We start from the raw sequence: 22752 nt of genomic DNA on the forward strand, positions 1-22752 counted from the left end.
ACATCATCAGGGGCCCCACAGTTTAAAAAAAAACATATGTTGGTCTTACATTTGGTTCCAGGTAACTCAAAATAAGTTTGTCTTGATTTATGATGATGATAGAATTATTCAAAACTAAAATGACATGCAGAGAAAATATGATTTGTAAATGAACTGCAGGCTCTGCAAATGTAAACAAATGAAAATTGAAACTGCATAGTGCACCTTTAAGCAAGAACAGTTTTGTGTTTTATTACTTTCATTATTAAATTAAAACTTCATTATGTAGCGATAGTGTAGAGATGACAGGAAATGAGGGAGAAAGCATGTAACAAAGGTCCTGGGAACTCAAACTATGGACATTGCAGTACATAGCCTGAGTGTTAACCCTTAAGCACAGGGCACTGAGGCGTTGTAATGGTTAAGTCAAACAGGTTTCTGAACAGCACTTGTCTGACAGGTGTGGACCACCTGAGAATTTCACTTGTGTCTACTATGAGTTGAGCGAATTTGACAAGCTCTCTAAAATCACTCATATCTGCCAGTTAAGAATGAACATCAGTCTCACAGTGAAATGTGTAAAAGCTATGTTGGTCCACAACGCAAAAAGTAATATTACAAACAAACTTCACTGAAATTGAGAGTTTAAGAGCATGTGAAGAAGAAGAACGTGTTGCGCCGAGGCTCCCAGGCGGTTTTTTATATATCATAACACCACACACTACCTGAAAGCCGTTATTTTTTTGCTTGGTTATTGATTTTGTTATTATTTGGTGATGATGGGCCGCAGCAAGCAGAAGGAAAAAGGGCAGAATTCGCCGGAGAAAGAGGCAGCCACAAGGTCGGACTGTCATGGCGGAGTCGACTCCCTGCCGCCTGATCTAGACAAGCTACGCGCCGTGCTGCTATCCGACCTAACAACAACCATTACTACAACCATGAAAATGGTAGTGAGTGAAGCCCTGAGGCCCATTTCTGCTGCCTTAGATGCCGTCAAGTCGACCACCGACTCGCTCAACCTGAAGATAACTGCCATGGAGACAGCACTGTCGGACCACAGCGAGCAGACATTGATGACGCTACCTTTTTCCGTAAAACCTTTGATATGTTACCCAACCTTCTGGGCACAAATGTGATTGCTGCAGGGGACCACAATGTAATCCTTGATTGGCATATGGACAGGTCATCAAAGAAAACAAGCTACCCTTCTAACTCATCTACAGTTCTGAAAAACTTGATTTCAACTATTCATTTAGTTGACATCTGGAGAATACAGCACCCCACAGACAGAGACTACTCCTTTTTTTCCAAAATGCACAATTCGTATTCTCGTATTGATTATTTTTTATTAGACTCAAGACTCAAGACTCATACCCAACGTAATAGACACCAAATATCACAACATTCTGATCTTGGATCATGCCCCAGCGGCCATTATTCTTGACTTTGGGAGATCCAAACAGCGAGCTAATTGGCGTCTACGCCCTTCTCTGCTCAACGTCATAAATTTTTGTAAATGCATGTCGGGAAAAATCACTGAATATTTAGAGACCAACAATACCTCGGATGTCTCTGACTCCACCTTGTGGGAAACTTTTAAAGTGGTCATGAGAGGTTATATCATTTCATATGACGGGTCTTTAAAGAAATCTAGAGAAAAACGTTTGAAAGATATTGACTTGGAGCTCACCTCGCTGGAGACATTATACAGAGGCACAAATGACCCCCAAACTCTGCAAAATATTCTTAGTCTTAAATACGAGTATAACACTATTTTAACGAGTCAAGTGAGTGATCAGCTTCTCAGACTTAAGCAACATTATTTTGAATTAGGCGATAAACCACATACTTTGCTGGCCCGCCAGCTCAGAGGGCAACAAGCCAGCAGATCCATACATACAATAAAATCTAGCAGAGGTGTGGCTTTAACTGACCCGAAACAGATAAATAAACGCTTTAAGTGTATTGAGTATTATCAGGAGCTGTATAAATCCAAAGCTAATGGTGATATTGACGCATGGTTAAAAAAGCTAGACATACCAAAACTAGACAGCGCCTCCCGCGAGGCCTTAAACTCTGAATTGTCCCCTGCAGAAATCACGGACGCTATCAAATCGCTGCATAACGGCAAGAGCCCTGGGCCAGATGGCTTCGTAGTTGAATTTTATAAGAAGTTTGCTGACCAAGTAACCCGATCCTGCATAGAATGTTTTCCCACTCAGCCGAAGCGAATAGGCTCCCACCAACACTGTATAACGCAAACATCTCTCTCTTGTTAAAACAAGACAGAGATGAAACTAACCCGTCCTCATATCGACCAATTTCCATGCTTAACTTGGATTTCAAAATGTTTACAAAAATTCTGGCAAATAAACTAAACAAATCTATAGAATCCATTGTTCACACAGATCAGACTGGGTTCATCCCCAATAGGTTTTCATTTTTTAATGTTAGGAGAGTCCTAAATATTATGTATAACAAATTCGACAGCTCTTCCAAACAAGCAGTTCTGTGTCTGGACGCCGAAAAGGCTTTCGACCAGGTTGAGTGGGGGTACTTGCTCAAGGTGCTGGAGGAGTTCGGTCTTGGGGCCCCTTTCATTTCCTGGGTGCGTTTAATATATGCCCATCCCACCGCCTCCATTCTAACAAACCAGGAAATATCCACACCCTTTGCCCTTCAGAGGGGCACGCGCCAGGGTTGCCCCCTCTCGCCGCTCCTCTTTGCGTTGGCCATCGAGCCCCTGGCTATTAGCATAAGAAGGCACACACTTATAAAGCCAATATCACTAGGTGGGATGGACCATAAGATCTCTCTGTATGCAGATGACATCGCCCTCTTTTTAGCCGACCCCGAGAATTCCATCCCCCACCTACTCCAGCTAATTAATTATTTTGTCTCGGGTTACACCATAAACTGGCAAAAAAGTGAACTCTTGTCTTTAACAGCAGATCTGGACCCAACATTTCTAGCCAATACGCTGTTTAAAACAAATCTGGTCAGTATAAAATACCTGGGCATTAAATTATCTAGAAACCCAAAGACACTTTTTAAGTTAAATTTTACGAAAAGATTGAACAAACTAAAGGAGAACATAGAGAAATGGAGAACACTACTGATCTCCCTTATTGGCCGTGTGAACGCAGTAAAGATGGTCTCCCTGCCGAGAGTTCTGTATCTATTTCAGAATGTGCCAATTTATATTCCTAAATCTTACTTTAAGTCGATTGATTCTATTATAATGCCTTTCATTTGGGGATATAAAGCACATAGGATCTCAAAAGCCCATCTTCAGAAACCCAGGGAGCATGGCGGACTGGGGTTACCATGTTTTTTACATTATTACTGGGCTGCCAATGCTAGAGTGATGGTGTATTGGCAATTTACATATGAAGAAGGCATTAGACCTGATCTGCCCCCCTGGTTGGCAATTGAAAAAAAGCTTGGCCCCAAAAACTTCTCTCACTGCCCTCCTTTTCTCTTCTCCCAGACCGCCTGCCTCCTTTAGAGGAGACCACTTTACCTTGTCCAACGGTCAGAGAATTTGGAACCCAATTAGGAAGGCCTGTGAACTATCGAGCACGACCATACATGCCCCAATCTGGCAAAACCATGCCTTCCCCTCATCGTTCACAGATTCAGCATTCAGAGATTGGAGTCGGAAAGGAATAGTAACAGTTGAGGACCTTTATATAAATGGTCACTTTGCTTCATTTGATCAGCTAGTATCAAAGTTTTCACTGTCAAAAGCTCAATTATTCAGGTATCTACAGGTGAGGAATTATGTCAGACAGAATATACCATCCTTTGAATCCCTGCCCGCAGATGATTCATTGTCCAAAGTTTTACTGGGCTCACCAGAAGCTAAAAACCTGATTTCATCTTTTGTGGGAATATTTTTAGACCGGCAGGACAAATCTACTTTAAAAATAAAGCAAGCCTGGGAAAAAGACTTAAACATTGGAATAGCTGACGATGTCTGGGAGGGAGCGCTAAAAAGCATAAAATCCTGCTCTATAAACTCGAGGCTTCAGTTAATTCAATTTAAGGTCACACTTAGATTGCACTATTCTAAGGTTAAACTGCATAACATTTTCCCAGATCTTTCGCCTTTATGTAACAGATGTAAGATTGCCGAGGGTACACTTGCTCACCATTTTTGGGAATGCCCAAATCTTTACAACTTTTGGTGTCTTGTATTTCAATGGTATTCTAATGTTTTAAATGTGTCTGTAACTCCTGATCCGGAAACCGCCCTGTTCGGACATTCCACAGCCCTGGAAAAATTGGACCACAATGCACGCATAATCATGGTGTATGGCATGGTTATTGCCAAAAGATGTATCCTGAGGCTGTGGAAGTCCGACTTTGTCACCCCCATAAATTCCCCGCTATATGGGGCCCAGTGCTGCGGCACTTAGGGAACCAAAAGGTGTGAGGTTTGCCCCAGTTTTGTTTTTGTTTTTGTTTTAGCTTTGTTTTGTTTCTTGTGTACTTATAGCTTATTTTCTTAACCATTTTGTCTTAGTTATTTATTTCACTTTTTTTCTGTATTCCTTGTCTGTTTATGTAAGGGAGGGGGAGAGGAGAGGGGGTTGGGTGTTGTGTATGTATTGTATGCGTTTACTTATTCTGTTTTCTTTTGTCCATATGTAAAAAAAAAAAAAAAGTTTTAAGTTTTTTACCCATATTCATAATTTCTAGTGGAAAGCGTAAACGTCAAGTGAACCTGCATGAGGCCCATTGTGTCAACTCAATTGGCATTCAGTACAACGGAGAAATCAAACCCCTCTATTTTTTACCATCTATTTTTTTATTTAAACTCTGATACCTTTTCCCTCGTAGATATCATGAAGTCCAAAAGCAACCCTGACATCCTGAAGATGGCCGCTGCTGCAGCCAAGCGCTCTGAACGCACCATGAGGTCAAAGGTGAGTTTAAAGTGGCCTGTTAGGAGTCGTATGGATCCTTCATCCCACCAAGACATTGATTCTGGAGAACGCATGGTGTCAAAATCAGCGAATATCTCCTCATGATCCGTACTGTGTGTGCGTTGGGAAAAATCTTGTGTTTATACACAGGCTAGGCTCTGTAAAAACTGTTATGTAAACAAATTTGGCCCACCGCAGCCAGCAACAAGCCTGCTTACAGAGCCTAGGCTGTGTTTTAACTAGGGTCTGGAAAAATTATCGATTCTCCGATGCATCGCGATTCTCTCTCGGACAATTCTGAATCGATTCAGATAAGTTAATAATCGTTTTTTTATATATATATATATTTTTTTTTTTTTCTTTTGTAAATACTAGTACTTCCTGCGCCATTGCGCATGCACACCACACATGTGCGAGTTGTTTACAAACATGGCTACAAAAGGGCTGAGAGCAGCAAACCCATGACCTGCACCAGCTTTATCTCTGTTTACGTTTTTGTATGAGAGCTGAATTCCAAGCCATACCTTTTGTACAATGTGTTGAAATGACATAGAAAATAATAGACAATAGAATAGAAATCCTATAGAAACATGATTTATGAGATTAGAAATAAAATAAAACTGAATCGGTTTAGTTTTTACATACTTCCATATTGTGTTGAAATGCAAGCTGCATTGATTATTGCACTGTTCATAGAAAGTCATATTTGTGACAAGAAAAGCTTTTTCTCTAATACAATATTAGAGAAGGTAATTCATCTGTTGATTGTCTTTAATGATCATCACAAAAGTAGGAAGTGATTAGCAAACTCTGAGTAGCAAACTCAGATGTGTATATAAATATATTTTTGAAAATCACACATGGGTATGTACATAAAAAATGTTTTGCATTGAGATGCATTGAAAATCGATTTTGAATCAAATCGTTGACCTCAGAATCGGAATCGAATCGTGAGGTGCCAAGAGATTCCCACCCCTAGTTTTAACACTGGATTTCTTTCCAGTGCACGCCAAGTAGCAGATCGTGAGAAGATATTCATTGATATTGACAAAGTGATTTTGACAACAAGCTTTCTCCAGAACCACTGAATTTTACACCTTGACACCTTTAATTCTGGATTTTTCATTCATCTGATTCACAGATTTTGACATAAGCAGCAATAGATCAGGAACTGACAGAGCAGTTATGACACTTGAGCTCTCCCACCATACATATGTGAAAGTGACTTACTGCCATCTACTGGTCACATGCATGGTTGCATGCAGCATTGCATGGCCACTGGTTTGTGTCATCACTGGCAGTGTTCCTGCTGGGCTGCCTTTTTAATGAATCCATTTTGAGACTCTAAACACTGCGGTCTTCGGGTTTGTGATGCAAGTGAAACAGCACAGTTAGTCTAACACACACTTTGCTGGTGTGTTTTCCCCCTTGTGTCCTCAGTCTGTGAATCGTGACATGCCCTGGGACAGTTAGGGCTGCTGAGGACGTGTAGGCCTCCTACCCCTTCTCCTTTTAGGTAAATCAATCTAGATGCACCCACGGGTGCTTTAAGCTCACCCTCCTGTCCTGCACTGCTAAAGCACGCATAAGATCTCAGTCACTCACTACTGCACATTGATATCCACAAATGTTCCTCTGCACAGGTGCATGATGGGGAAGAACAATTGTCGAGTGTCTGAGATATCACTGGGGGTTTTAATATTTACTGGTCATAGTGTTTGTGAGCGAAAAGATTATCCAATGAGTCGGATATATAACTGAATACATCAATAGATATTACTCTTTCTGAGTTCAATAGTTTAAAAAGAAATGTAAAGCTTCAAATGTTTCATTCATTAATAATTTAAACTTTTACATAGTATTTTTAGCTAACTTTTCTTGTTGCCTCAGCACTTCTTTATCTGTTACCTATTTCCCCCATGCAACATCTACTATTTGCCATGAAACGCACACACTCCCACTCTCTGACTAATTACTGCTCTGCATACACGTAGAATCATACATTTTCCAAATATTACATAAGCATGTGGTAAACTGGAAATATGCTTGATAGATAGATGGATAAACTTGTGCTGAGACCAATAATTGGAAAACTAATATCCTTAAAACTAAAATTAGCTTGTTAAAGATAAATAGAATAGTAAAATACATTTCTTATGTGTATTTTTTACACGTTTTTTTTTTTTTTTAACAGACTGTTTTAATTATTTACTAAAGAGTATTATTTATTTTGCATTCAGTTCCATGTGTTACTAATCTGGAAACCTATAATGTGGTGTGTGGGATTTTCTATCAGATTAATCAGTGGGTGACAACAGATTTACACTAACAAAGGAAAGAATCACTGCCTGCTCAGGAACATCTTGGCGTTGAAAATATTCCATTGATGAAAGTCATTATTAACATGTGTTTTTCTGTCTTTGCAGAGTCTAAAGGAAGGGCTGACGGCCGAGCAGAGGCTCCACCTGTTTGAAAATAAAGACACTAAGGAGTTCTGACCGGCCTACAAACCTTGCTGCATGTTTAGAAAGCCCACTATATTTTAGCTCTGTAATGACTTATTTAGTTACACTACACACTGGTCACAAAACACAGATCTTATATTATTATTATAAAAAAAAACATGGTATGAAGTTTGAATTTCATGTCTAGATTTTTGCATTCCATGCACTTCAGTTATAACTGTGACATTTCTTTTTTTGTATTTTTTGTTTGTTTGCTGCCATGTCTTACTGTAAATACTGTTTTTAATTGAGCTTCTGTCCTGCATACACTAAAAACTATGACTGTGTAAGCTACTGTTTTAACTCCCTAGACTGTTGCTAGCCAAAGGCATAAAATGTGATGTTTAAACGGCTACACTACATATTGATGAGTGAGCAATGCTTTTCGTAAACATAAACCTATAGGAATGAGTCAAGGTGTGTGCACGTTAACGTTCCCACCGCTCCAATGATCATTCCAGCACAGAATGGAAAGTGTTGCTCTGTATACAAGCTACGGAACAAAAGCGTATAAAGTCTGCATTAGAATAAACCTATGCCTGCCATGTTGCTCCATCAACAGCCTTCTAAAACTAACATCACCCATGTTCTCTGCAATCCTTGGATCCATCTGAGATACCCCCGTGGGAGAGGCGACAGCTGAATGCAATATGGATGGGATTCACTGATCATAATTTAAATATATATATATGAACATTTATATAGTTTTTTGTTTTTTCTCTCTCGCTGCAATCATTGGTCCAGCTGTATAGGAGTCGTTGGTTGGTTTATGTTTGTAGTCTTGTTCAGTGGCAGTCCCTTTGTATTTATTGAAATGGTTGGGATTTTTTCTTTCACATTCCCATTCCTCTGTACTCTATTATTGTAAATATAAAAGCAAATATACACCAACTGACTACAGGTTTATTAGCAATAAATATTTTTGCACCCTTTTTGTTGTGTGACTGTTTTGATATTCATTTATTTTGTTTAGCTTACAGTAAATTCATACTTGTTATTAACATTGGTTGATTGCATTCCATGTGAGTAGTGTCACTTTAGTGTCGGCTCATTGTCATTGCCGTCACTCCAGCTATCATAGACGGAAACAGTGGGTTCTGCAGTTCTATGGATATTCCATCCGTTGGCTATGCTGCTGCTGCATATGTATCTCATACTTGTGAAATGAATACCGGTCATGTTGTGAAGCCTTATTGTCAGTAAAAGATCACTGAAGGGATATCACAATCTAGTTTATTTATTGCAACAGCATAACATTTAATTTCTATTAAGTTGGACTCATATCCAGAGCTGGAAAAACAAAGTTTACAGCCAGATAATATTACATCGTATGGCATTGTGGTCAGCACGAGTCCGTTCAGTCTATAAATAAACATATAGAGCCTAGACTGTGTATTAAAGCTGGAATTGTTTTCAGCGCGCACACAAACACAATACAGACAGGTAGCAGTTGGTGAGCAGACTGATTTTGACCAACAAGCGCTCTACAGAATTGCTGACTTCACCTTTGACACACTGCTTTTCATAGGACAATTCAAATATATTTTCTTCCAGAGCTTGAATAACAATGAGCAAACACTCGTGTGTGTGTGTGTGTGTCAGAACTCAATGACCTATCAATGCACAAATATTCTGGCACGCCTTTTTACATTCGTTTCTGGCACGTTTCCTGTCTGTCTACAAATGCAATCAACCACAGGTGTGAGTGAAAGCAGATCAGAATCATTAGGGGGAGTGTAGGATTTAATCGCAATAGGCCTCATCATGGCTAAGTTTAAACATATGATTATTCCTCCAAATAGTAGTTTGACTAAACTGAATGAAAGGTGCACTTAGCCTAATTGTTTTTCTCCGTAGTATAGCTTTTAATCATGTGTTTCACAATCTGTCTACATGACAACTAAACTAACTTAATCCACAGATGAAAACCATGTCATAAAGTTATAAACTCGAGGCGGGGAATAATAAACTAGTGGGCTGAGTAGATTTTGAGTTGAGAGTGTTTTGTAAAGAAAAAAGGATTTATTGGTTGGTTGGAACCTTTGCTCCCATAATGCCTCTGTAAAAAACGAGCAGCAGTTGGGCTGCTCGTTTTTTACTTGTCAAGCCACCCAGAGTTAGACAGCACACACCTGAAAGTAATGCCCACTGATTATGTCCGAAACAAGAAAAGAGAAGGGTCACGGTGTCAACCCGGTTTGGCTGACGTTTTATGCCCACGTGCAACAGTTGGATCAGTTCCTAATCGAACTGAACATTGGGCTAACTTTCCTCCAATATTTAAAGGAATTGTGTGTTTAGTAATTTCCACCCATGGTTTGATTACACTTTTCATTCGTATTATTTCTAATAAAACGAAGAAAAACTCCGAAATCAGTCACTGAATATTTTATTGTGAAAGCGGCATCCGGAAGTTTGAGATTATAATCGAAACAACTTGACGCTGCTGCTAACAGAATAATGTGTCCCTGGAAAGTGTGTGGATCTTAATTAAATTTGGGGCTGTCTCTCTATTGTAGTAATATATTGTGACTCTTGAGAGTGGATGGCTTTTTGAGAGAGATGCCGGGTGGGGCGATCTGTTAACTGGACGTTTTAAAACGCTGTGATCTCTCCAGTCCGGGTAAGTTTAGACCCGCAACGCAGCGCATTACCTCCGCTGTCTTTGTTTCAGCCAGCCGGGCCTTGCCCCGATGCGTACCGTTTAGTTACATTGAGAGAACGTGTTGCAAAACTCCATGAAACGAAATCCGCAATCTAATATTACCTTGATTTGTAGTTGAATTTTCAATTCTAATTCAATGGTATTTATACTCATTTGCGCCATTAAGTCCACTCCTAAATTCGGAATTGATATTATACAACACAGCAGCTTTTAAAACGAGATTTTTTAATTTGTTTAAATATGTTTGGCCGTTGTGCCCGCAACAAAGTTACTGTCAGCGACAGTGTGCAGTAACGAACAATGTGGACCACCCCGCTTTTAAAGTTGTCATTTTGACGAAAAAATTGGTAAATTCAGTGAGTAAACATAGACGATATGAGGAATGGTCGCCGTCGAATAGTAAAAGTTGTAAAATCACGTCATGTGGCGCGTGACTTTGTGGCTAAAATAAAAAATATCCTTAAAGCAGCCAAATATTTAGCGTAGTTCCGCTTACGGGTAGGTTACCGGAGCTAAGCCGGGCCTCGCGCGCTAACGTTAGCTGTGGCTAAGCTAGCTAACTGACGTTAGCAGCCCTGACCTGTCAACGTTGGTGGCGAAAAGTCAGCTGTGTTCACAGACACAACCGGCTGAACCCAACAACTGGATACGAGAAAAATACAGTAACATTAAGATAATTGTGAATGTTGCCAACACGTACTCTGTCACTTCACCCCTGTTATGTTCTCCGATCTTAATAAAATGTTAGCCCACGAAAGTTTCCTAGCTAATGTCAACGTTATGGCTTTAACTGGAAGGGATTTTGTGTGGTTTCAGTTGTGTCCCTGACGTGTTAAAACAAAATGAAAAAGCAAACAAACTGAATAAATAACACAGCAGCAAAGTGATGTGTAGCTTAGTGGTGAATTTAGTTAAACTATGACCTCGAGTTCATGGAAGAAAACTACTGTGCTCAGTTTGTCTATTCTGATCAGATAAAGAGTTGTTGACTAACACAAATTAATCTCCCCTGTCAAGTTAAAATTGTACACAAATTAAGGAATTTAATAAAACTTTTCAAAAGGAGAAATAAAAGGTAGGCCTAAGTTTAAAAAAAGAAACAAACATTAATTAAACAAAGAAAAATATAGAAATAAAAACTGTGTACAATAATTCAATTCAACTTTGCAGAAAGAATAAATAAATACAAAGTGTACTTTTATTTTATTTTAATAATCTTTTAGTTTCATCACTTTCTTTTCTCCTTCTCCGTCCACTGCAGTTGTTATGGAGCAGCCACCTGGGAGCTTGGACGATCTACAGCCTCAGGACCTGTCAACCTCCACTGTTATCGACCTGACCGGGAGCGGAGAGGAATGCGTCCTCAACCCTGCCTCCCTCGAGGCCCTGCGATTGGTCAAGAGCCCCGGCTGGTACCCCAGCACGGGTACCGGTGACCCCACTTTACCCTTCATAGAAACGGGCTCCTCGGACATCACACTCCAACCGGGGGACCAAGTTCAACCGGACAATGCCTTCTCCCGCACCACAGTCACCCTGTCCTACGTGAGCCGGTCTCATGTCTTCTCCGCTCAAGACTCCATATACAGTGTTACACCAGTCAGCCTATTGCCCCTCCACACAGACTTAGATAAAGGGCTAGTGGAGACCGGAGCTTACGCACTTAACCAGCATTACGTGGAAGAGGCTCAGGGGCCCGTGGACCTCGCCACGCGGATGGAACTATTTCAGGCGTTGTCTGGGGCTCAAATGGGACCGGACTACCATGGGGGAGTTTGTCTAACACAGGCGGCCAATGGTGGAGTCATTTTGAGCGAAGGCGATATTGTCACGCATGTAGAAATGGAAGCTGAACAAAGCTTCTCTATGGAAAACAGTAGTAGCGTTTTTGAGAACGGTCAAGGTGACAGCTGGTCTAGTTCAGTAGTAGTGGAAACGCTTAGCCCCACCATCATGGAGGAGGAGAGGGTGGACTTTCCCGTGATACATAAACCCGACCCGTTGCTAGCCCTGGACAGCCTGGTTGCTAGGGACCCACCTTCACCCGACAAGGAGTACCTCAGTCCTCTGGAGGAGCCTGTGTCGCCCTCAGCTCCCTCACCGGACAATGTTGAGGATGTGTTCATATTGCCACAGGCCTGCAGCTCACCAAGCGCAGACACCGTTCATCTGGAGACAGCCAATGAGGTCGCGTGGAATGCTTCAAGTACAGCTGGGGCCATTCAGCTTAGCTCTGACATCACAGATGGCACCACCAGGTCGGACTCTAGCCGTGAAAATAAGCGGCCCGTTCGTAGACGCAAGGCACTGTTGGAGCCTTTGATTGACTTGACAGATGATGATTGTGTTTCAGAAGTTTCCCAAATCAAACCCAAGCCTGTCGTTGCCCACATGAACGGCAATGCAAAGGAATCGGAGAGAACTTTGAAAGAAAAGAAGCTGCCCATGCGTTTAGGGAGAGGGACGCGCTTAGAGGCCATAGTTATGAACATAAATTCAGGCAGGTATAAATTTTCGGGCTGCATACGCACCAATAAGAAGGCAAACACTCCAAAATCAAAAGCTAGTGATTCCAAGTTAGCCAGTCTTAAGCCGAACAACGCCCCGCCTGTAGTAGCACAAAAGAAAGGCAAAGTGAAAGCGTCTCCCTCGGTGAAATCAGTAAAACAAAAAGCAGCAAGTCCAACGAAAAGGGCTCAGACTAATAATAATAACACTGACAGTTGCAAAGACTCTACCTCTGATATTGAAATCAATCATTCTAAAAAGACGCACAACGGCACGACATCTCCAAAAAGCCCTCGGTCTGCTGTGCCCAAAACCTCAAAGGACTCGGTGGAAATTCATGCAAAATCTCCTCCGCCGCCGCCACCAATACCACCTCCACAATCTCCAAAGAAAAGCCCGGGCAAAGGCAAGGCTCTAGGTAGCAAAACTTCTCCTACTGCCAAGTCGAAAGGGGCTAGCACTCCCAAAACTACAGGGGCTAGCACCCCCAAAACGACAGGGGCTAGCACTCCCAAAACGAAAGGGGCTAGCACTCCCAAAACGAAAGGGGCTAGCACTCCCAAAACGACAGGGGCTAGCACTCCCAAAACGAAAGGGGCTAGCACTCCCAAAACAACAGGGGCTAGCACTCCCAAAACGACAGGGGCTAGCACTCCCAAAACGAAAGGGGCTAGCACTCCCAAAACGAAAGGGGCTAGCACTCCCAAAACAACAGGGGCTAGCACTCCCAAAACGAAAAGGAGGAGGAAAAAGATATCCATCACAAGCCAGCCTTTGTCCTCCATGTTCTCCCCCAAGGAGCCTGAGATCAGGCTGAGGTACCTCCAGCACAAGGAGGAGAAAAGAGAGCTCAGGATAGACGCTTTCTCTCCATTCATACACGTGGAGCGTAAGCAGACTTCTCCGTCTCTGTGTTCTGTGGTCAACTACCCCCAGGAGGTCAGGACGCCGCACAAGAAGCTGACCCAACCCGGCGGTGGCTTCATCTCCGCCACCGTACCCACCACTTCCTGTCTGCAGTTGGGCCGACCGTCCTCGCACAGCCAGCAACAGGGCCCTCTGGTCTGCTGCCTGTGCGGGCGGGCCACCAACACCATGGACCTAGGGGACCTCCACGGCCCCTATTACCCCGAGGGCTTCAGGCCCAGCACCAAGACAGCAGCCAGCACGTCGGGCCTCAAAGAAGACGACAACGGCTACAGCGACTCTGACTCTTCGGCGTGCAGTGTCAGGGGCCGGGGGAGGAGGAAGCGTGCGGTTCCACGGCCCCTCAGGCCTGGAGGAGCCCAGCCCCAGAGCCAGCAGTGGAGCCTGGATGGAACCGGCAGCCCCTCAGCTAAGAGGGCCCGGTCCGACGCAGGCACTGCCGACGTGGAGGACTGGTACAGCCCCCCCGTGCTGCCTCTGGAGCCCTGTGAATACTGGCTCCACGAAGACTGCGCCGTCTGGTCGGCCGGCGTGTTCCTCGTGAAGGGCCGGGTCTACGGACTGGAGGAGGCTGTGAAGGCGGCCCAGGAGACGGTAAATGCTAGAAGTTTAAGCCTGTAATGTGAATCTGTTGTTTACACAATATGATGGAGCTAGAAATGAAGCAAACATTAAAGGGCACATATGATGCTATTTTTAAAGTACAAAATGTTAATTTGGGATTCTACTAGAAACTGTTTTCATGGTGTAGTGTCCAAAAAAAGCCTTTATGTTTCTCACAGTTCCATTGCTGAAGCTCCTCTTCTCAGCCTCAGTCGGAAACGCTCCATTTTAGAGCCTGTCTCTTTAAGACCCGCCTTCCCAAAAAGCCCAATCTTCTTTGATTGGCCCTGAATCTTACTGCCAGTTAGATTGAGGGGTATCTGGGGGTGTGCTTATCACAGGTGGAGGTGGTCCTAAGTTAGGTTGGTAATGAGGGGGCGTGGCTTCTCCCCTTATGACATCATACGGGGAGATACATTTGACTGGGGTTTTTGAACACAGTCTCAACATACACCAGGGACCCATTTATGTTGAAAAACCATGAAAAAGTGCATAATTTGGGACCTTTTTACAGCCATTAATTTACATATGTTGTTTTTCACAATACCTCATGGAAACAAAGGTCACATGGATATGGAAATAAAGCAAACAAACATTGAGGCAAATAATGCGTTAATATGTGCCTGTTTATTTAGGTGTTTTTCTAGGCCTCGAGGATACTTATATATGTTTCAGGTATGTTATCAAATCAGAGCAAGAGTAACTGACAGTAATGTCAGTTAGAAGAATATTTGAAATGATTGGTGCTGGCAAGAAACACTGAGACATTGTGGTCTGCACAATGTGGCTAATATTTTATGCTTCAGGGTTTGGCTCTTCAGAGGGAGCAGCTGTTGAAAAGCTGAGCACTGTGTTACTGCCTTACATCTGTGTGAGCGCTGCCTGTTGCACCAGTGAAAACCTTTTCAACTCCTTAATTGTTTAAGGGTGAAGGTTTGTTATAAATTTTTTGGAAAACATGCATATATCTTAACCTAATGTCCCCTCGGCTTTTAACCGCACCTTTGTCTTCCTCAATCAAAGTTGTAATGGAAACGGTCAATTTGTCGCCATGTGAGCTTTGTGGTTGGTGATTTAAAGAGTTATGTTGAGGGGAAAAAAACTTTCTTTTTAGGGATATTTCTGCTGCAGCGGAACCCATTCCAAAGTGATTCAGTTAGAGGACTAGGAAAACCTGGAAATATTCACACCATAAGAAGCTGGCATCTTTCAGTTGCTAGGCAAAAATAATTTTAATGTTAATTTGTTCATTAATTGTTACCTGATTGCTTCAGTTCGAACCCCACTCTTTTACAGAGCAATGCAGTACCCTCGGTCTAAAATGCCAGCGTTCCATACAGAGTATCTTATGATCTAGGGCTATTTGGCAAAAAGTCAGGACATTTACAGCATTTATGATCCCAAGGATAATGTGTGAGTAATAGTGAGTATCTCAGGCTGTATTAGCTGCTAGTTGGGCTGCAGTAGACTTACTCATGTTGACGTCATAGTCTCTTTACTATTGCGTCATGGCATGCTGGGACATTTGAAAAGGACAGAGCCATCATTAATGTTCAAAGTAACACCTGCGCTGTTATGAGAAAGTGAAAAGGGTATATAAACAAAATACATTTGAGGCGATACAAATATTTTCACCATGCTTAGATTCCTTCAATGATAAATGTTGGACATTTCATGCAACATTGATGAATAGGGACCCTGAAGAACTCCTAATATGTCAATGATATGTATTTTTCCCTTGGCTCTTGGCTAACTTCCAGACCATATATAAGTTAGGGATAAATTCAGCCTTTAAGCCGAGACACTGCAGGTGAATAGGTTACATTTTTAACCTCTAGATATCATCATGACAAGTTGCAAGTTGATTACTTACAATAGAAACATTACAACTACGAATGTATATGTTGGATAAAGCCAGAATTAAAATCTTTATTTCATTGTTACAAAATATTACAGTTTAACATTTTCAGAGAAAACCTTTTGGATTCAGCCATCTCGAAAAATACTATGTACAGGTCTGAGAAATGCATTTTGTGCATGGTTTTTAATTAAAAAAATGTATCACAACTCGACGTCATTGTAAATGATGGTCTGTCACCCCTTTTTGATCTCTGGAGTATAAATAAAGGTTATATGAACTGAAAATTAAATAAATCAAACAATTATCAACGTATGAACATATCCTTCTGTAATAACCTTCAGAATAGTGTGAAGAATGATTATGCTTGCATGCGCATTGCGGACAAATAAACGATGTGTGTGTGTATTGAACGGTTTATGTGCTGTGTTTTCCAGACGTGTTCAGCGTGCCAGAACCCCGGTGCCTCCCTGGGCTGCTTCTTCAAAGGCTGCCCCAACAAGTACCACTACAGGTGTGCTCTGGAGTCAGGTAGGTGCTGCTCTCTGCCCTCCATCTATACACATCACAAGGGGAACAAAGTGCACTTCTTTATCCCTGTGCACGTTAAGGTACAACGTGCACACACAGCTACTTTTACCTTGTCTGTAATCTTAAACGGTCTGTTCACACTATTAATTCCCCACTAAGCTCATGGCTGTAAGTGGTTAATATGTCCAGGTTTATGTTCTGATCTATTTGCTAAAGGATGGAATCAACAATTCTGGGGAACACTTATAGTCAAAATCACTTTTTATCAAAATGAGTGAATGTCTACTCAAGATTCGCTACCTGCCAATACTATGTGTGTGTTCACTGTATCAATGAACAAAAATCCATTGATCATAGGTTCTGTAAACTAGGCATGTTGCTAGCAACCGCGGGTGCTCTTTGATTACACACCCCTTGTTTACATTCCAGTTTGCAGAGCCTAGGCTGTGTAATTACATCAGACATTTTTCAGCGCTCACACAGTACGAACAGATAGCAGATTGTGAGGAGATATTCACAGATTTTTTTTTATTTTTTATATATATACAAAAAGTGGTTTTGACATGTATTTTGACTCAACCTTTTAACATTGTAACTGGTTAAATTGTGTGTTGAATGCTCCCACCGACTGATGCTTTGTGTGAGTTCCTGTGCATTGGCCTGTTAAGAGCTCTGTTGTAAAGTGTGGTTAACTTGCACTGGTGGCAGTTGAACCCTTCAAATGAATCAGTGTGGCACCTTCAACTCCCGTTCTCTTCTGTTCTTCTGACAGACTGTGTCCTCATTGAAGAGAACTTCTCCATGAGGTGTAAAAAGCACAAGGTAAGTAACCGCACCTGAAATGAACAAGTGGTTAGGAAAAACTAGAGAGGAGGTTTTCCTGCTATTACAGATGACCTAGCTGTCTGTTGTTTGGAAGAGTCCTTGGGGGGAATAGTGTGACTGAATTATTAACTACAAGACTTTTGTGATTTCTCCTCCCTCCTTAGAACAAGACATTCAAATCCCCTCCAGGGAACCGATGGAAAGACAGGTGACAGAGTGAGCGCAGACCTCATGAGGTTAGTGCTTTCCTGTCTTAGCTTTCATGTCCTCCTGTGGCGCTCCAGTGACAGTTTCATGTTGCAAAACTGCATTAATATTTAAGCTGGAGACTTTGAATATGAGTGACAGTAACAGTCAACCAGGGCAAAACTGTGGCAAATGCCGAAGAATGCAGTGAAAACAGAATATGATCGTCACCCGGTTAATATCGGAATATTGCTGTTCATGTTAACATGTCATTGATTTGATTTTTTTTTAAACATCCCATATTACTCCATATGTTAGTTTGTTAGCATCACATCCGAACTAGCTACACAATACAAAGAATACGAGACTTCAGCCAAACTAGCAGCTCTGTGAGATTCCACATATGCACTGCCATGCTACTTGTAACACTAGCATTGCAATATAAACACATTGACAATACTAGCAGGCTGATGCTAAGTAGGGCTGGCCCGAATACCATTTTACAGGCTTCGAATATTCGTTAGATTTTCCGAGCCAATATTCGAGTACTCGTTCTAAAAAAACACACCATCAAAACCAACATTAATAATCCAAATGTACACCCTGAAACAAAGTGTGTGAGCCGAGACAATAAGCAGCGTAGTTTGTTGATACTTTAATAACTTTCGAACAGTAATAAAGTCGGAGTTCTTATTTTTTCCCTGTGGAAGCGAACAGCTGTTGTTCCGTTCCAAATCAGCTGTCCTCTGTGCCATCGTAACCCGTACAGGAGCTTATCAATTCATCCCGGAACGTGCATCTTTTCGGGGATTTATAAATCCATACAAAGGTCCTATATTGATAGTCTTTTGTGTCCATATTATATCCATTATTGACCACGTATTCCCATAATGCAAGCAAGTCACTGATGATGATGGGCGATAGCAGCGCTGCATTAGAAACGTAAACAAACGGCTAAGCTAAGCTAACGTTTGCATTACGCCAAGCATTAGGCTACTTTTCCTTCCAAAATTGTGCTAATGTTGTGTTATAGAGTTAAGAGGAACACATAATCTATTCTTCCTCCATCTCTCTCTCCCTACTGCGCTTGGTGCCGCTTTAGTTTGCCTCGCTCTGGTAACATCACGTAGCCTACAGCTGATATCACCGGTTGCGCATTGAAAGGTCAGCGGCCAACTAGGTCAAAGTTCAAATAATTCTATAATATATTTTAAATTAAAGTCTAATGTGTATTTTACAATTGTTGTAGAACTTGTGTATCTAATCATTATTTGCTGACGAAATATGTTGCAGTTTGTGGTGCTTTTGCAAAAAAAAATTAAACAAATATTTTTTGAAAAACAAAAACAAAACAAAAAACGAATATTCCGAATACTGAATTGAGCTCCAAATACTAATTTATGAAACGAATACTCGGATATTCGAATAATTCGGGCCAGCCCTAATGCTAAGCAGGTATCATACATTTGTGCATGTTAGTGTGCTAGCATTTTCTACTTAGAAGAATACAAGTGAGGCTTAGAGGAAGTGTCATTAACCAAAGTAGTGGAGAAATTGAAAATCGGAACCAATGATGGCGCTAGAGGAATGGCTTGAAACATTTATAAGTTGATTCTGTTGTGTGTGTTTTATACCAAGAGTCTGTAAAGAATGTCCATCTTGGCGTAAAATATTGTATCATCATTGAATTTCAACATTTAGATTTTAAATCAAATGGAAGACGATGGATGAATAGGTTCTGCCAGCATTTAGAGTGAAACTGAAGAAATGATTCATAGTTTGAATCAGAAATGGACTTCTAGCTTGATAGGACCGCAGTAGCTTTAGTTGGGGGAGTGTCTGGGATGTGTTTCTCTTGGCCGATAGCACCGGTGACAGCAGCTGCTGGTTACAGATACACTAAACCGTGGCAGTCTGTTCACTTCTTTGATCAGCCAGTATTTCAGTCGAGGCGGCGTCTTTTTTTATCATAAACAAGAAGAGTTGTGTTGGGGTGTATTCATCTCTTTGAAATCAATTTTTCTGTTTTTATTCGTCCAGATGTTCCAAACTGCGACATCATATGCTCCACCCACTTCTGCTGGTCACCATGGCAACTGTGGACCAGCTTGACTGACAGCTAGCACCCGAAAACCTTAACTCCACTCCACTGCTCCTCAACTGCACTGTTGAAGACAGTGGGGGAGTCTACTAAACGTCACATTAAGTAAACATGCTGAATTTTGTCATTTGTGTTTATAAATGTGTAGTTATTTATATGGATTTTTTTGGATTAAATATGAATAACAATCAAAGATATTTAATTTTTTTTAAAGAATTTTTAAGTATATTTGGTTTATTTATTCCTGGAGTTTTTTTTTCTTTTACTTTTTGTAATTGGCCTCTTAAGGCCGTTGTCTAAAGAGGTTTGATAGTGTTTTTTTTAAGTTATTGATAAAAATCAGTTCAATGTTGAAATAATCAAACCAGTCATTAGAAAGAGGCTGGGTTTTATTCAAATGTTATGTGGATGGGACACTCAACAGAACAAGGTACCAGACTGGGGGACGTGTTCCAAACACAGCTAAGTTTTTTTTCTTAAACTTTTTTGGCATCAAGTTTTGTTTCACAAAGCGGTGCAGAAATCTCAAAGACACCCGAAATGACTCTTGCACTGAATGCTGGGACCCAGTTTGATGTTTTTATGGGGACTGAAAAGTGTATGTGTTTGAATGTATTCTCCTCTAATATGAGGTGAGGTTTTGCAGGAAGCACTTAGGAATGGCACTGAACACGGCTGGTCCTCTTGCTTCCCCGGCTGCAGTATTACCTTATTTTTCAGATGACTGCTAATGCTAATTTTACCTATAGCGTATCAGGATGAGACCATGTGATTTCTATTTGGCGTCAAGCACTTTGAGCTCCCCACAATTTAAATGTGCCCCCTGTTGTGTTCGTCTTTTACGGCCCCTTAAATCAGTTGGCCTCTTTTTAATGTACTTTCAATACGATTTGTCGAGAGCTGCGTTATGGGATAATAAATAAAAAGCCGGCTTAGATTTGTCCTCTCAAAGTAAAGAGATTCCTTTTCAATGCAAGCCATCTGCTGCCATCATTTCTGTTCAGTTTTTTTTTATTTGGAGCACAATACTCCCACTGCTGTGAGCCCCCCTCATTTGAAGTTAAAGGACCACTCAACTTCACCGGTATCACTAAAGTTGAAGGAGGATGTATGCAGAACTGTACGCTTACATTGAAGAATCTTTCGTTTACATCGATCCTAATTTCTAAAAGGAATAGCCGTGCTAGTATTTAGATTATAAGACTTTTATTTCCTGACTTGGGCCTAAACGGTGACTTTCCACTCTGACAAAAAAGCCTTATCCGACACACACTAGCTTGTGGTGCAACGACAAATCATAGATGTATGTAACCTTTCTGTGGACATTGTGATGACTGTAGGCAGCTCCAATGCACTTTTTCTGCGACAAATGTAGTTATTAAAACTATTGGCGCTGTGGGACAAATGCTATCGAAACCCCTCTGACCAGGCAGATACACACTGACTTTCTAAGGCTTGTGTAAACTATGTGCTGAGAATATAGTTCCTAGTGTATTTTTATTTGTTAAATCAGGTGAAGATGGGTCAGTGTGCCAATTAGTTTTTAGAGAAAAGTCTACATAAAGCCAGAGTTGGGTGTACTTTTGCATAGCGCCATTTGGGGCAGTGTTGTGCTGTCTGAGAGCAGTGTTTGTGTGTGGTCCAGTTAGCCCATGACTGGATGATAACAGATATACACACACACACACACAGGTCGCCCTAGGCTTCCTGTGCATAGTGGCAGCATGTTAAAACGCCTCCTCCACACACACACACAAACACATAGCCAACTCTTTTTCCTGGAACAGGTTTCATTCGTGCCATCCTCATTTTTTGTTGCAGTGACATTGACTGTTTAATGAGCAGTTGTGTCAGCAAGCCTGAAATATATAATTAATTTCTTTCCCCAGTTTCAGGCATTTGTTTGCACCAAATACAGCTTTTGGAATATGTTTTGTTTCTTACAAAATGTTTGGAGTTTTTGAAGAAAAAAATAATATTTTGTCCGTGTGTTAATCTCAGGGCTGAATCTCAGATATTCTAATGATTTGTGTTTTTATTTTTGGATTTTTCTTGTCTTGTATTTTTTTCTGATTCATTTTGTTTACCCCACATGACTGGAGCAAAGGTCCATGTAGCAGGATGGAAAGCCTTCAGTCCTCCTCTCTGTACACACACTACTCATCACATTCCAACTCCTGCGTGTGTCCGTCAGTACTATGGTGTGGTTTTAGTTTTAAAATGATGGCACTTGGACTGCCAACTCGTGTCACTTTTTGTCATGGTTTTTATTTCATGGCAACCTTGTTTTTTGTACCGTCTCGGTCGACCTCTGGGAGCATCAGAGGTCATGTCATTGTCAAAATAAAATATTTTGTTCAACGTTGTGGTTTTCTGTAGGAAGTTTGTGTTTTGGGCTCACTTCATTGTCTTCTGAAAGTGTTCTAAAATTACCAATATGACATAAAAATTAGTACATTTAATATTAAATGTACTGCCTGAATAAATTAATATATATCATTTCTAATGGTTAACTTATTAAAAATTAAACTACTTTAAACTGGCTTCTTCACTAACATGCTGTTGAACCTCATACAATACTTTTAAATGTTTATGAAACTCATAAACTCATCATTGACTGATTAAAAATGACCTGTAAGAGCATCAGTGAAAGGAATGCTATTTTTATATAGTTATTAATGCCTTTGCACTGGTCCGATGGTTCACGGAACTTAGAAAAAACTATTCATGTCTTGCAGACTGGAACATCCTATTTTTATAAACAAAGTGAAAGTGTACTTAGTTTCAGCATTGTTAATCTCACATGGTCACATATAAAAACAACCTCATCCCAGTGCATCTGCAATCTATTTTTCACTCGCTTCCTTCATGTGCTTGTGCGTGTTTTTTTTTTTGCATAAATGTTCATATCTTTTAATTATATTTCATAATAAATTATAATTTGTTTTCATATTTTCTGACGGGCATGCCAGCACATATTCATAGTATTCCATAGCTACACATACTGGTATTAATGATCTCCCTTTGTATATCCAGCTTTGTCCTAATGCATCACTCCTGGGGGAGTTAGAATAAAACAAAAACAATGCCAAAGATCACTCCAACAAGAATTCTCATTTTATTGACTAAATCTC

General features: G+C 41.0%; 2 protein-coding genes across 4 annotated transcripts in view; both read left to right on the plus strand.

The window, feature by feature from the left end:
- Positions 1 to 8332, plus strand: part of LOC307267050 (myosin phosphatase Rho interacting protein) — a 47967-nt gene extending 39635 nt beyond the window's left edge. For 2 of the 3 annotated variants that reach the window (XM_080049244.1, XM_080049246.1), the window contains 2 exons: positions 4825 to 4910; positions 7337 to 8332. In XM_080049244.1, the coding sequence (XP_079905370.1) occupies positions 4825 to 4910; positions 7337 to 7408 (158 nt within the window). In that variant the 3' untranslated portion in view covers positions 7409 to 8332. Of the gene's footprint in view, positions 1 to 4824; positions 4911 to 6350; positions 6427 to 7336 lie in introns of all 3 variants that reach the window. The other variant, XM_080049245.1, reaches the window with a different exon arrangement.
- Positions 8333 to 9889: 1557 nt separating this feature from the next.
- Positions 9890 to 21926, plus strand: LOC307266771 (uncharacterized protein). Its single transcript, XM_080048875.1, has 6 exons — positions 9890 to 10037; positions 11341 to 14108; positions 16413 to 16506; positions 17279 to 17328; positions 17496 to 17567; positions 19558 to 21926. Exons 2-5 carry the CDS (start codon positions 11346 to 11348, stop codon positions 17541 to 17543), a joined length of 2955 nt encoding a protein of 984 aa, XP_079905001.1. The 5' UTR covers positions 9890 to 10037; positions 11341 to 11345; the 3' UTR covers positions 17544 to 17567; positions 19558 to 21926.
- The last annotated feature ends 826 nt before the right edge of the window (positions 21927 to 22752 follow it).

This window comes from Ammodytes marinus (assembly GCF_949987685.1).
Source record: "Ammodytes marinus genome assembly, chromosome: 20".
Taxonomy (NCBI): Eukaryota; Metazoa; Chordata; class Actinopteri; order Uranoscopiformes; family Ammodytidae; genus Ammodytes; species Ammodytes marinus.

Coding starts and splice junctions, on each gene's coding strand:
- LOC307266771 (XM_080048875.1), top strand. CDS start 11,346: ATGGAGCAGCCACCTGGGAGCTTGGACGATCTACAGCCTCAGGACCTG. Junction 16,507..17,278: donor CAGGTGTGCTCTGGAGTCAG/GTAGGTGCTGCT, acceptor TTCTTCTGACAG/ACTGTGTCCTCATTGAAGAG. Junction 17,329..17,495: donor TGAGGTGTAAAAAGCACAAG/GTAAGTAACCGC, acceptor CTCCCTCCTTAG/AACAAGACATTCAAATCCCC.